This window comes from Pongo abelii, chromosome 12 (genome assembly GCF_028885655.2).
Source record: "Pongo abelii isolate AG06213 chromosome 12, NHGRI_mPonAbe1-v2.0_pri, whole genome shotgun sequence".
NCBI lineage: Eukaryota > Metazoa > Chordata > Mammalia > Primates > Hominidae > Pongo > Pongo abelii.
In genome coordinates this window covers 131177168-131189553 of record NC_071997.2, presented here as the reverse complement: position 1 = coordinate 131189553, position 12386 = coordinate 131177168, and the positions used below count along the sequence as shown (strand labels likewise).

Genomic DNA, 12386 nt, shown 5'->3' with positions numbered 1-12386 from the left:
ACACACCACATAAAATAATATATAAAACAAATGGGATTTTTGGAAAAGAACTGAAGAACCAGAAATTAGGCAATCTCCTGCCATGCCACTGGGTCCTGTGGAAATAGCAGGCCTGGCGCAGGGGCCACTGTTCTCCCTGGCTTTCCTGAGCTCGGGGATAGTTTTCTTGGTCAGTTCTGATTCTTGGAAACACGCAGATTCCCAGGAGGAAATGCTCACTCCCCTAAAGGGAGGCTCCATCCCGCCTCCCAGGCCTTGGCTGTCCTCCTCCCTCTTCAGGTGGGGGCAGCACCTCAGCACAGGCGGGTGTGGGAGGGTTCGGGTTTCCTGTCTGGGCAGAAAGGAGGTTGTCGGGCCCCACAGCGCCTTCACTCCCAGGCCCCTGCTGCCCCACCTCCTGGAGCCAGCGAGGAATCCCCCGCTCCTTCCCCTGTCTCGCTCTTCATAGGAAGAGGAAAGAAGAGGCGAGGCGAGGCGAGGGCGCCTGAGCTCGCTGCCTGCTGGGGCCTTTCTTCTCCCTGCCCTCTTAAAGGAGGGAATCTGGAAAGAGGGGCCCGCCTGTGCTTCCCCCGACCTTTCCCTGTTCCTCCCGTGGCCTCCTCCGCCCCCGCCCCAGCCTCTGGCTCCTGACCTGCCTGCAGGTCGCTGGGGCTCTGAGGCCAGCGTGGGTTGACTTCACGTCCACCCCTGCACCCCACTGACCACTGCACAACTGCTCGGATGCCCCAAAATTAGACTCATCGTCCACGTCACCAACCCAAAGCCCCAGGCCAGCAGACCGGGTGCGTCCTTGCTGAGTTTTGCTTCCCTCAGGTTCCGTTGATGTCACACCCAAGGCCTCTCCTCGTCTGTCCAGCTTCCGCTTCCAGGCGCTTCCGCTTCCAGGCACTTCCGTGCGCTTCCGCTTCCAGGTGCGCGGTGCTAGAACAGGCCCCCCGGGCTGGGGCTGCGAACACCTCCAGGCCAGCGCTTTAGCATCATCCGAGGCTCTTCACTTTCTCGGGGGGCCCGAGTTCCTCCACGCGACTCGAAGGCCCCGCCATCCTCGCTGGGCTCTCACTGCAACCCTTGCCGCCATCCTTCTGGCTGACCGATTTCCCTGCGTTGTCTGTGCCTCGTTCCCAGCTGCGTGGCCTCTGCATCCTGCAAGAGACCTGGGCTTGGCTGTCCTCACAGTGCGGACGCTGCAGGCTCACACGGTTCTCTCCTCTACAGGGTCCTCTGAGAGGCGATTCCTGGTTGTATAAACCATGCGGGTGTTCATCCGCGGTTCCCCAATTCCTATCCCGACACCTTGCACAGAGCGGGTGATTCAATACATGAATGAAGAAAAGAGGAACCAAGGGGGGAATTACGGTATTCTACCCAGGGAGAATTATGGTGTCCTTCCTAGGGAGAATTACGGTATCCTACCCAGGGAGAATTAAAGTGTCTTACCCAGGGAGAATTACGGAGTCCTACCCAGGGAGAGTTACTACGGTATCCTACCCAGGGAGAATTACTATGGTGTCCTACCCAGGGAGAATTATGGTGTCCTTCCTAGGGAGAATTACGGTATCCTACCCAGGGAGAATTAAAGTGTCTTACCCAGGGAGAATTACGGAGTCCTACCCAGGATCCCATCTCCCCAGATGTAGGATTGCTGTGGGGGAAGCCGAGCCCCTGACCCCACCACAGAGGCCGGGCTCCCGTAGGCCCTGCCCCCTGCCCTGTCCCTGAGTCACTCCCTGTGGACTTGTGAACCAGGGACAGCTCTGGGCAACCATGGAGGCCTGGGCTGGGGGCAAAACTAAACCAAACAGAACAAATCTGCAACAACAACAAGATTTGGCTCCGACAATGCTGTGGCCTCCAGAAAGCCTTGGCCTTGGCACAGGGCTGCTCTAGACTCCTAGAATGCCTTCTGTGGGGCTCAGGAGCTCTTATCTGAAAGCCATGTCTGTTGGTGAGAAGAGGCCCTGTGGTCTCTTCTGGGGCGCTGGCCCAGGGCACCTGTGAGAAGCCTGTGCATGGAGGGGCGTGGTCTTTACCTGCCCCGACTCACTCGGTGGGCAGCTCAGCGCCTGTGCCCCACGGGGTCCTCTGTTCCACACACCGTAGCCCAGGGCCTCTGTTCCATCCCTAGCACAGCAGGACCTAGCTTCCCCTTCAGCACTGAACACCCCCAGGAGTCCAGGGCCCCCCGCGGCACCCTGTTCTCACTGTAGCATCTTAATGCATGGCTGGAACCTTTATACTGCTTACTTCTTGCTACTTTTCATGCTTGATGAAAACAAGGGAACATTTCCCTACCCACCAACTAAGCACTAGAACTCTAGGAGCAATGGAATTAGAACTTGTTCAGTATTTAAAACTCCCCTTATTAGCTTATAACATAGGATGGAAAGCCAGTACTTGCTACGAACCCCAGAGTGGAGATTCTCTACAGAATGACTATTTGTGAGAAGGATCTGAGCGGCCACTTCTTCCAGGCCTTGCGCCAAGGGAGAGAAGGAAGAGGCGATGCTATGTATGGGCTGTGCAGACCTGACCCGAGTGTCTGCGCTTCGGCTTCCTTGTCTGTATTTTGGGGCAGAAATACTTGCGTCATCGGCTGTGAAAACTGAAAGTGATAACATGATACATACAATGCTTGGCACAGAGAAGGAGCTCTGTGATTTTAGATCCTGACTTTCACCTTTATCTGCACTTGTGATCCCCTCTTTAGGGCCCAGATTTGAACCTAACAAAAAGTCACTCCCCCTCGTCTTCTCCTTCCAAATTTTAGAAACATAAGGGTTCATTTGCAGGTCCTTCACAAGCCCTGGAGGGAGGGGAGCAGTCCCTCCTTTCCTGGGCGTTGGAGCTGCAGCTCCATGCTCTGCTCAGGGCTCACATCCACAGTTCATTTCTTAGGATTTGGATCCATCTTCCTTTTTTTTTTTTTTTTTTTTTTTTGAGACAGAGTCTCTCGCTCTGTTGCCCAGGCTGGAGTGCAGGGGCATGATCTTGGCTCACTGAAGCCTCCGCCTCCCAGGTTCAAACGATTCTCCTGCCTCGGCCTCCTGAGTAGCTGGGATTACAGACTTGCACTACTACACCTGGAAAATTTTTGTATTTTTAGTAGAGACGAGGTTTTGTCATGTTGGCTGATCTCGAACTCCTGGCCTCAAGTGATCTGCCTGCCTCAGACTTCCACAGTGCTGGGATTACAGTTGTGAGCTACCACCACACCCAGCCACCATCTTCCATGTTTAAAAGTGTCGTTTTCTTTTTGTGAACGTGTTGGAACAGCTCATCTGCTGGTGACTCTGGAAGCTGTTTTTCTCCTCTCACCCTTCCTCCTTTGCTCACCTGAATATATCATAAGAATCCCAAAGTTAATGTGTTTAGACAGAATCTAAGGCCCACTCCTCCTGGTGGACTTCTTTATGCCGAATGATGATGTCCCCTGGGTGCTTGCTCCATCCCAGGCCCTCCCTCTTTAGCGCCTGCCTTCCTCCCTAGGGGCCCCTCCCACTCCTGGCCCTGCTGGTCACGGACCCATTGCTGCTCTCCTCACCTGAACCAGTTCTTCTCCTGGCTGCCACTGTCACTGTCCAAGTGCACTTTCGATACCTCCCGTCTCTCAGCAGCCCGCTCTCTAGGCTAAAAGCTAAGCCTGCACTTGGGTGAATACCCGTTTTCCAGCAAATAAAGTTTTACCCCTTATACTGAATTCAACGGGACTCCTAAAGCAAGTTCCATTTGTAGCTGCTCCCATAGGCTTAGACCTGAAACTGTTGCCAAACTGAATTATTCACAGTCAAATGTGCATTGATGTTGGTGTTATAAGACGTTCTCTAATACCGTTCCTTTGCTTGGAATATCCTTCTCTGCACGACCTCCTAGAGACCCTCACCATCCTTCACGCAGTGGTTCAGCGTTGCTTCCTCTCTCCTGGACTCCAACCCCCTCTTGCCTTGTCAGAATTCAGACATGACTTACTCATTATCTTCAGGCTTTGATAAGTACATACATATTTGAAAAGTCTTTCAAGGTCTTTCAGGTCGGATTCTCACCCTAGTGCCATCCCGGCCTGGAGGCCTCAAGGCCACTGCCCTGAGGGTGCGTTCTCCTGGAACCCATCTCGGTTTCCCTTAAATGTGCAGGAATGTGTTAGAGTGCGCCAGGCTGGTTAGCTTTTATCTCTTTCCTCGTAATTACCTGTACCTCAAGGCTAGGAATGCCTTAGTTATCACTGTTCCTTAGCCTCCAGGACAGACTAGTACTCAAACAGATATTTACTAATTTACTAGGTTTCTGGAATTCCACGCTGGCATTTGGGATTATGTTCAAATGATTAACAATTTCCTAGACAGTAACTGTTTTCCACAATTCACAGGGGCTTGTCATATGTCCACATCTTTATCTGGAACTTTGTAAACGATGGAAATGCTGTAAACACTTTAGAGCCCTGTGTTCTCTGGGGGAGGGAAAGGCTGGGGGTGAGCACACGGACAGAGCACGCGGACAGCTCCAGCGAGAAAGGGCCAACAACAGGGGAGTGCAGGATTATGAGAAACTGGAGGATTTGGGATCCCGGGAGACATGTGGTCAAGGGCAGTGTACCTCGTGGCCTCCAGGCCAAAGTGGTGCTAGGGTGGGTGTCCGGCCCGGAGCCCGGGGGCAGAGCACAGACCTCACTGACCCTCTGGTGAAACAGCTCAATGCCCAGCATGAGAGGGTCCCGTGACCCTCTGGACCCTCTGACTAAACAGCTTTGCACCCTGTGTGAGAGCAGATCCTGACAGGGGTGGACAAGCACCGCCTTACAAGGTTCCCAAGGCTCCCTGGTGAGGAGCCACCTCTCCGGATTTTGGCAGTGGGACCCTCCAAGGCAGACTTGCTCCAGGCTCTTCCACAAGACATCAAGCCTGTTTCTTCACTGTCTTCTTCAGGACCTGGTGATGTCTCCATTTCACAGCAGGTAAGGCCTTTGGGATCCCTGTTTAAAGTCCCCACAGCACACTGGGGTGGCATAGGTAGACACTGTCCGGCCGTTTGACTGCCATGCTGGAGGCTTCGGTTTTGCGCATTATTGTAGAAGAGTAGAGTGGAAGTGTTACAGGTGAGCACAGGCGCTGACAAGACAGGCAGCTGAGCATCTCTGTGCGTGGATACCAGTAATCTCATAGGATGGTGAGATTATAGATGTAAAATGCTCACTGTAATTTCTGGTACATAGCAGGTGCCCAGTGAATGTTCTTCTGTGATTAGAGGCCATTCGGGAACCGCAGAGGCTACGGGGTGTTCTAGTGGGAGTCGGATTCCTGGCGCATCATCATTTGTGGAAAATGTGGACTTGACTTCTGCACTGGAACAACTCCAGGGCCCTTGGAGCTCTTGCTGCTTGCCTGATCCTATGAAAAAGGCGTGTGGGACGGCTGGGGATGGCTGGGCAGAGAGAACAAGGAGCACCCCTGGGTAGGCCTGTCTGGCGGGACCTGGAGACTACAGGTGAAGGAGAGGACCTGGGGGTCAGAGAAAAGAGCAAAGGGGTCTGGAAAACAGGATCTTGAGGACACACTTAAGAAACAGTCTGTTAGTTTGAAAACAAGAGTATAAAGAGGAGCCCCGTGGATGACAGTGAATGACGCGGAAGGCTCTGTAGGCATGTGGCCAACAGGGCCTCTGTTCACTGAGGACAGAGAATCGTCAAAGCAGCAGATAGAGGATTGTTTGATAGAACATCACAGCCAATAAACATTTGTTGAAATGGACTTAGGGACATTTCAGATGCTATGTGGAGGCCAGAAAACACCACCGCTAAGAGGCAGGTACAACCCCACCTTCTCTAGGCGGTTTAGGCACGCATACTTCCTCCAGGGCCATGCTAGGCCTGTGCGGCTGCCAGGAGGTGGGACTCAGAGTCAGACGACATGGGCTCCAGTGCAGCTCTGCTACTGAATCTCCTGGCCCCTCAGTTTCCTCAAATTCAAAAGTTAATGAAATTTCTAATTCTCAGCACATCCATGGAGATGGTGGAGGACAGCTCCTCACCTAAGTTCCCAGAATGGGCCCAGGAGAAGGCTGGGGCTTGGCCTCAGTTTTCTCTCAGATCGGAGCCGGGAATGCTCTGCAACTGCAGACAGAATTAGAGTGTGTGCCTTTGTCCTGGGAGCAGGAGGAAGAATTCCACAGACACCACGGAAGTGCGAGGCATTTGTCCTGGGAGCAGGAGGAAGAATTCCAGACACCACGGAAGCGTGAGGCTTTTGTCCTGGGAGCAGGAGGAAGAATTCCAGACACCACAGGTGCGCAAGGCGGATCTGTGCTCTGAACATGTTCAGGATCATTGTTTGGTGACTTCCCCTCTCACAACAGCCCACAGTGCAGGAGGAGGATGCCTTGAACCCACACAACTACCTTGAATTGTGGCACAATTGAGGGAAAAAGAAGGCCAATGAATCATCGTCTAAGTGACGTTTGCCTATAGGTAACATTATCTTCCTGTTCCTGGGAAATAGACAATAGAAGATTAACATGAAAAGAAGTTCCTCCTACTTGCATTTCTGGCTACCAAGAGCCAACAGACCTTTAAGAGTTTCCTTGTTTGCTTGTTGGCGTCTGTCTGTCTTCAGCAGCTAATTTACACAGAACTACACTTATTTTGCTGGGGCCTCCATCTTTCTTTAGTGGGGACTTTATGTAAGAACTGTTATGTGAAGGCAACACTTCTGCTGAGCAACGTGCCAAGCCCCGTTTAGATGTCTATGCTAGGGAAGCTGTTACTAGAACAAGTAATGTCACAAGGTGCTCCACCTTCAATATGCTAAAACCCCGAGAGGGCTCTGTCTAGGTCTCAGATTTGTCAAACACAAATCGCACTTACTTTCCAACTCCATTGACTTAACCCTGGGATCATTTACTCCAGGCATAGATGGTAGCTTAAATTTGAGCTTAGATTAGATTTTAATCATGGGTTTGTGCTATATTAATACTTAACAGTCTAAGATATATGTAAAATGAATAAAATGTTTAAACCACATGATGACTAAATTTACATGATGCCAACTCCCACTAAAAAAAAAAAATCAGAAAAATAGACATTTAAACACAAAGTGACCAGGAAGTGTTCACCTTATGGGGTGCTGACATTACGCCATGCCAGAAGCTCTGGCCAGGTGAGAGGACCAAGACATCGCTTTTCTAAGATGAAATAAACACCAGCATGGAATGTTCTTGTCTTTGTATATTTAATTGGAGTTTTACAAATTTTTATTTAATCTAAACCAGTGATTTAATTCTGGCAATCTTGTTGGACGGCGTGACTCACTCTTGTTCTACCAAATGTGGTGGCTGTTTCTGTGCTGGCTGGTGAAGCCACATCAATGTCATAAGCCCTCTGCTGCCCCTGGTCTGTGGCAGTGGTCCCCCCAGGGGACACTCAGCAATGACTACAGGCATCTTTGCTTGTCACGAAGGGGTGGATGCTCCTGGCATCTGGTGAGTGAGGCCCAGGGATGCCGCACAGGTCCCGCGGTGTGGAGGACGGCCCCCATGACAAACAGCCATCTGCCCCCACATGCCAGCACTGCAGAGGCTGAGGAATCTGGGTCAAGAGCGTGCGATGTTGGCACTGAGTCTGGAGAATCCTCCCACAAGTTGCAAACTTCATTTCTCTTTGGTGGCATTCACAATTTGCGCTTTTCATAGACACGTGCTGTTTAAACATAGCTCTCAAATGGCTGGGATGTGAGCACAGGAACAAATTACTTTCAGTGAGATTTTAATGACAAAACAATCATCCTGTGAGTTCTGTTTCTAATCCAAAATGCCAGCCAGTCAGGTGAGGGTCCCCCATTCTGACTATCGGGATCTGGTCACTCAGGGACAGACAGCAGGTTTCACTCAACTACTCTGTATAGACAACCGTGCTCTGGGGGGTGGGGGAGGGGCATTATCCACTGCTGACAGTGTCTTTAACTCTCCTAGCTTCCTTTATCTCCCTCTCTTCCTCCCCTCCCTCACTCCCCTCCCTCCTTCCCCTCCCTCCTTCCCCTCCCTCCTTCCCCTCCCTCCTTCCCCTCCCTCCTTCCCCTCCCTCCTTCCCTTCCCTTCCTTTCCCTTCCCTTCCCCTCCCCTTCCCCCTTCCTCCCTCCCTCCCTCCCTTCCTTCCTTCCTTCCTTTCCTTCCTTCCCTGTCTTTTCTCTCTTTCTTTCTTTTTTCTTGCAAGCAGTATGTTAAAAAAGCAGGAGGCCTCACCTGCTTCTGGACTGCCTACTTTATAATCTAAAATTTAGAGAGATGAAAGGGAGCAGATACCTTACAACTTAGTTTTATTTATTTGATAGATGCAGCACTGTTTCCCATACAGGGAGACTTCACTTTAAATCGGTCTTATTTCAGAAACATTCTTGTCTTTACCTTGGCATTGGCTGTTGGTACATCTAAACATGACTTCAACATTCACGGCACGTAGTGGATTCGACTTTGTGTGGACAATATATTCACAAAGGTTTTCTTCTTGACCAAAACTTTAGTTGAGCTCCTCTGGGTCGTTTACTAGAATGCACCCGACCTTGGCTTCCCTCTCTGTGCTTGTAGGATCCAGTTTGAGCAAGAATCCTTCTAAATCAGTTTAAGAACAATTCCCCACCATCAGTGTCTCAGCATTCGGATATCCTAGCACCCTGGCCGGCCATCAGCAATGATCCCATCAAGTCCATCTGGCCAGAAATCCCTTCTCCTTGATGCTTCCCATGGGGAATTTTCCATCCACTGACACCAACCTGCTCCTTGGTTGTAAATCCCCACTTGTCCTCATTAGGGTTCGAGTTGAGTCCAGTCTCCCCGACTGCAGGAGCTCATTGCATGGCCCCTGGACCTCTTGCCCTGCCCACCTGCCCCCTTGAATAGTCTGATGTACCATCTTTAACAAGTGGTACATTTTTTCTCGAATAGTACCACGATTTCTTTCCATTCTCAGCTAAATAGTGCCTGTCCTAAATTCCATGTTCATCCAGTAGTTACTGAATGTCAAGTAGTATAGAATTTTTGTTATCTCACATGACCAAATCTCTATATTATATTTTAGACACTACCTTCTCTTTGGGAGAGACAGTGCCTAGACTTTGTAACATTAAGTGCTTCTTAATGTTACATTCTGCTTAGAATAACTGTACAGCTCTTTGCTCCAATCTTAATATTTAAGAGACCAACTCTCAGTGGCATTAGAATGTGTGTCTCTTGATGGCTTTTCTCGGGGATCTTATAGTAGATACTGTTCTTTTTCCTTTACTCTTCCAATTTAGAAAGAAGTGCTGCTGGATAGGTAGGAATGTTTCTCAGTGGGGCCACTTGCACTGCACGTGAGATGTCCTGAGAGGAGCCAGTGGCCCTGGAAAAGGAAGGTTTGCTTTCTAAGAGAAGCTCCAATGAGGACGTCACTGCTTTATGGCACTAAGAGTCTCTAGATCCTTAATTTTGCCCATGGTGTCAAACTTTGCAAGGCTTAGAGCCTGACGTGAGTGATATTCCTGCCATTTCAGTGAGAAAGAGCATTTTGGAGAGAAGAGTAGCATCTCTACATACCTCCGATGAGAAGCATAATTGCCGGTGATATGTCCAGAACCATCACAGCCAGGCGTGGGGCACCTACGATAAAAAATGCAAATTGTGTTAAAATGGAAAGAAATAAAGTTCCCTGAACGATTAACTTTTTTTAATCCAAAAAGCAAACTAACTCTATTGCTTCACTTCCTACTTGAAAGAGGCTGAGTGGAGCCGGAAGCTCCCTCACGGAGCTGGAAGTCACTGTGGCCACACACACACCTTCCAGAGCACCGGGAGCTTCGTGGCTGCTCAGCTCCCCACAGTCTCTGGAGCAGACACTGCGCTTTTGGTCCCTAGGCTGCTCATTCTAGAATCTGTATTCCCTCCTAACAGCCCACCTTTTCTCCCCTCATTCTTAAAGCTCAGCAGAGCCAGCAACCACAGGGCTTGTTACTGCACCAGCCCACACGTGAAGCAAGGCTCACACATGAACAGACATGCCGCGAGGTCTGAGAGAATGGTCTTAGTCTGAACTCAGACCCCAGCACTACAAAGGCACCCCTTCCACGGACTGGCCAGGGCTGCGGCCAGCCCGGGTGGCCCCAGGGAGCAGTGAGGGTAGTGACCCGCATCTGGACCATGGGAATGCGGGCCGACCGTCTTTCCGATGACCACTGTGCACTCTGTGCACTGAGGCAGGTTTGATAGACCTTAAAATAGTTGTTACTCTTGAGCGACATGAAGAACATAAATCAGTTCAGATCCACCAGGTCAGTCAGTGGAGAGGCTCTGAACAGTTCATGAGGGCATACGCTCATCTGCTGAAGCCTACCGAGGCAACCCCATCCCGTTTCTTAATTAAGGTCTTGCCATTTCTCTAATCAGAGACTTTTTTTAAGAAAAAGAGCTTTATAATCACATTGCCCTCCGTATAACTTCTTAACTATGTTGTCTCAAGAATAATGAGATCGCACTGCAAACACATTTTCACTTGGAGCTATTTCAGTTGCATTTGCACCCACCATAAATGTAAAAATTAAGAAAAAATTCCCTTTTTTCCATTACATTTGTAATTCTCCAAAAATGAAAAGGAGAAAGCAACTTAGTGAGCAATATTACCCCTAGTAGGAAGCATCAAAGCATACTCCATGCCCCTTCCCACCTCAGTGAGTACCTGAATTCTTGTCAAGATCAAGAATCACGATTTAAAAATATTTTAATACACGTCTACTGCTCCTAGAGATTTCAATTTGCTTTCCATTCAGAAAGTCACTGTGGATAGGGTACTGGGGGCTGAGACCAGGACAGCAAAGTGCTTGCTTACAGGTGGGCTTTCTCAAGATCAGAGGAGAATGGCAGGGATTAGAGTGGAAACACATGAAATTGTCCACATTTTAAGTGTATGAATGTCATATTTTGACACTTGGATGTGTAAATGGTTTTCAGTACTCTCCTTTAGTCCTAAGAAAGGGAACAGAACTCTAGATCTCAGGGTATAGAAATGGATGTTTTCCATATCATATTAGAGGAAAAGTCTAATTTGTGACCTGCTCCCGGTGAGGGTCACTGAGTGAAGAAGCAGTAAAGGGTTCTTCCGTGTGCTCCCATCGCTGCTCTTTAGCCTAAAGGGAATTAGGGTTTTTAAAGGAGGAGTTTGAGGCAGAACAGTGATGAGGTATTTCAAACAGTGTCTGCATATCATGAGCACCAACTCCAAATCCAATTGTTAGACCTGATTTTTGTTCAAGTAACAGCTGTTCACATACACTTAAAGTTTGATCATAAGACTATTCAGTCAGTTGCTAAGTAATTATTGTCTAAAAAATAAATTAAATGACTGAACTTAACTAGCTGGTTTTTCAAATGACACCTTATGTGGGTAAACTCCAAACCCATATGCTTACATAGGAAGACATTTGAAAGCAACAAAAATCATTCTATCCAAGAGAAGCTAATCGTGGTGCATGTATCTGTATTAACAATGTATTAAGAAACAAATTTTTCCTACCAGCCACCAATACATACTTGGTATTACTTTTTGCTTAAGAAAAGAAAAAGATTCTTAAACTTTGTAATTCAAGTACATAGTGCATGTTTATTTAAAATTTATTTATTTTAATATGGCTAAACATTTTTGAGGTGTTCTTTTTTGTTGGGGCAGAAGGAAGTTGACTCTTCCGCTCAAATTTAAAGTGAGATATTATAGCCAAATAATTCAGTGAAAATCATATTTTTACTACCTATAAAAGTTTTTGTGGTAGTTTTTATGTGTTTAAATGTCATTTATGAAAGTATAATCCATTGTTTGATAAGAAAATATGTGTTTTAACCAGGGCCTGTGGCAACTTAATGTCCTGTTAAATACTTTTATTGCTTGGTTTATATGTCCTTCTTGTTACAGGAGAATATGCCTTTTAAAAAAGCTTATTAATAACACTTTCCCAATTTATATCCTAAAAATCTAAAAAACACTGGATTAATAAAATTTAGGAGGGTAGAATAAAATAATTGATGGCTCTTGCTGCATTTCTTGAGTGGGATGGGGCTGTTGGAGAACCTGAACTACTTTGAAAACATTAGGTCTCAGTATAAATACAACTCACAACTGCTAGCTTTAAGGGTGGCGGGGGGACTCTGTGTGGGTTTTGTTTTGTTTATTGATTAGTCTTTAAAGTAGGGCTTTTTTTGAGATTACTGGACCATCATTAAATGTGATTATGTAAAGAGATTAATGATACGTATGGAGGGCTCTACCCAAGCCCGCTAAATAAGCACTACTCAAGTGCAGACTGCAAGCTCAAATGTATCTGTGTTATGAGATTAATGGAAAATAGCAAGTGTGGTGCTGAAGTCTACACCAATGGGATTAG

General features: G+C 48.2%; 1 protein-coding gene across 14 annotated transcripts in view; it reads right to left on the bottom strand.

Annotated features, from left to right (window-relative positions):
- The window catches only part of MYT1L (myelin transcription factor 1 like), a 544402-nt gene that overhangs the window by 53447 nt on the left and 478569 nt on the right, over positions 1-12386 (bottom strand). For all 14 annotated transcript variants that reach the window (XM_054548446.1, XM_054548454.1, XM_054548453.1 and 11 more), the window contains one exon: positions 9556-9618. In XM_054548446.1, coding sequence (XP_054404421.1) covers positions 9556-9618 — 63 coding nt within the window. The remainder of the gene's footprint in view (positions 1-9555; positions 9619-12386) is intronic.